Here is a 2485-nt window from a genome sequence, read left to right as displayed (position 1 = left end):
ATACATACACACACACACATACACACACACACTATATATATATATATATATATATTTATATATATATATATATATTTTATAAATACATATCTTTGTATATGTTTTCCTCTTTGAAGAACCTAAATTACAACTTGTTATTGGATAATTATTAATTACTCTATATAAATTTTTAGGTTCAAACCGCATAATTACATATGTTGTTTTGAAAAATTACTGTGCAAACCCATAATTATGAGAACCCTCTCTTTGCGTAGTTTATTACCACTGATTGGAACAACATAACTATGGCTACTGTTTGGGCGTTAACGTATATTCACAGTATTGCGTTAACGTATATTACAGTCTTTTACGTTAGATGCTACTCAATCGGGATTTGAGTGCAATGCACTTAACAATTGCTTTCTTCGGGCGGCATGCAGTTTTAAGTTTTCTAGACGGATGAAAAGTTGTGCTTGTGGTCGATTATGTGGGTAGAATCATGCGTACCTACTCTTGCACTTGTATGAATTATCTCCTTACATGCCTCCCAGGAAGAAGGTTTGCGTCTGTATGCTACTATTCATAGTTATATTTGACTTTAAGTGATGTATGTTCAAACCGGAACGACTCGAAGTGTTCCCAAAAGTCGGCAATAGTACTCGTTTCCTTATTCCACGCTCGCGAAGACACGCAGAATTACGCAGAGCACACATGTAGGTGGTACACGAGCACACAATTGTATAAGGTTGTCTTCACATGAAAATATGCAACATCATTTAGGGTTCTAGAATCTTCAAAATCAAATTCGGTTTGAGTCAGTCCTTTTGAATCCTTTTTTGCAACACAGCGAGGTCGATCTGAAGACAAATCCCCCCTCCTGGTTGTGTACGTGATATATCTGTCTGACGGAGCGGCCTCCACTACCGCATTTCAAAAGTTAATTAACGTAAGTCTCCTTGTCGTGTGTGGAAAACCCTCAGTGGCCCAAGTTAAAATCAATATACAAGTTATATGCGTCTTCAGAAGTATATCTACGCTCTGTGAACGTCTATTCTGACAAAAGTTATGACCGCGAGAAACATTTGCGCAGTGACGTCTAATTAATACAACGGCCTGTTCACGAGTGCGATTAGGTGGCGTTCTTTGTTCACAGGATATGTCCTTTCATTGTTGCGCTTATGGTCCCGTTTCAAGGCCCAAGGACTTGTTTGTCAATTCGAATGCGCTGTTGTCGATAGGTCGGCTGTATGTCCTACCTACATGTTAGCACATGTGAGAATGCACATCTGATCAATCATATGGACACCGATGTGTGTAAGATGTCGTACCTACACCCGCATATCTCTGCCTATGAGTTTGCATGTTCGTGTGCGTTTGCTGGGCATACTTGCTCGCCGTGGGGTCGCTTTCCTTCCGAGTTCAAGGCATGTATGTGCGTGTATTTCTCTTTGCGTTTGAACCACCTGTCTTTACCAATAGCCATGTAGTATGCTGGGGTTGCCCGTCTGTGTGCTCGCACAATGATATAGCCCGATTACTCATCGATTCGGTTCAGTGTATTATTCTTTTGACGTAAAATTCGACATCATATCACCGAAACATCAAGCACAACGTCACGCTACACCACGCTACGCCACGCCACGCCACGCCACGCCACGCCACGCCACGCCACGCCACGCCACGCCACGCTACGCTACGATACGCTACACCACGCTACGCTACGCTACGATACGCTACACAACGCTACGATACGCTACACCACGCTACGCCACGCTACGCCACGCTACGCCACGCTACGCCACGCTACGCCACGCTACGCCACGCTACGCCACGCCACGCTACGCTACGCTACGCTACGCTACGCTACGCTACGCTACGCTACGCTACGCTACGCTACGCTACGCTACGCTACGCTACGCTACGCTACGCTACGCTACGCTACGCTACGCTACGCTACGCTACGCTACGCTACGCTACGCTACGCTACGCTACGCTACGCTACGCTAGGCTAGGCTAGTGCTCTTCATGCATTGCACAATATGTCTACAAGCGCGTGGAACGATTCTTACACACGCCTTGCCTCTTAGATGGTCGAGTCTGAGCTAGAAGGAGCAGATGGCAGCCCTACATTGTTTCAAGGTCAACATTACGGGGTAGGTCTCTGTGCACTTTGTAGTGCATGTGGTGCAATTGGTAGTGAATAATAATGAGCGCATTCTGCACCTTTGTGCGATATATTATGCGAGTCTGTATTTCAAGCTTAGAAGAGAATAACATGTAACTACTGATGTACAAGTACTCTAGTAATTTGACGTCAATGGGTCAATTATGTGTCTACAGAAATATAAATCAGTTGTTTGTAGAAATAAATGAAAATACATGTACTATTCTGTTTATTTATATGGCTAGTTTACTTTGTGCTGCGCCATGGTTTGTCGTGATATATTTGTGTCCTTATATACGTATCGCCGATGCTCTTCCGTATCTGCGCAGGTTAGATTCCTCG

General features: G+C 43.9%; 1 protein-coding gene across 1 annotated transcript in view; it reads left to right on the top strand.

Annotated features, from left to right (window-relative positions):
- Positions 1–2485, top strand: part of SARC_02960 (hypothetical protein) — a gene marked incomplete at both ends in the record, with an annotated part of 8960 nt that overhangs the window by 3631 nt on the left and 2844 nt on the right. The window contains 2 exons of the mRNA XM_014303246.1: positions 827–925; positions 2067–2132. Of these exons, the coding sequence (XP_014158721.1) occupies positions 827–925; positions 2067–2132 (165 nt within the window). The remainder of the gene's footprint in view (positions 1–826; positions 926–2066; positions 2133–2485) is intronic.

This window comes from Sphaeroforma arctica, assembly GCF_001186125.1.
Source record: "Sphaeroforma arctica JP610 unplaced genomic scaffold supercont1.142, whole genome shotgun sequence".
Taxonomy (NCBI): Eukaryota; class Ichthyosporea; order Ichthyophonida; genus Sphaeroforma; species Sphaeroforma arctica.
The sequence above is the reverse complement of the archived record's forward strand: the minus strand, read 5'-3'. Positions and strand labels throughout refer to the sequence as shown.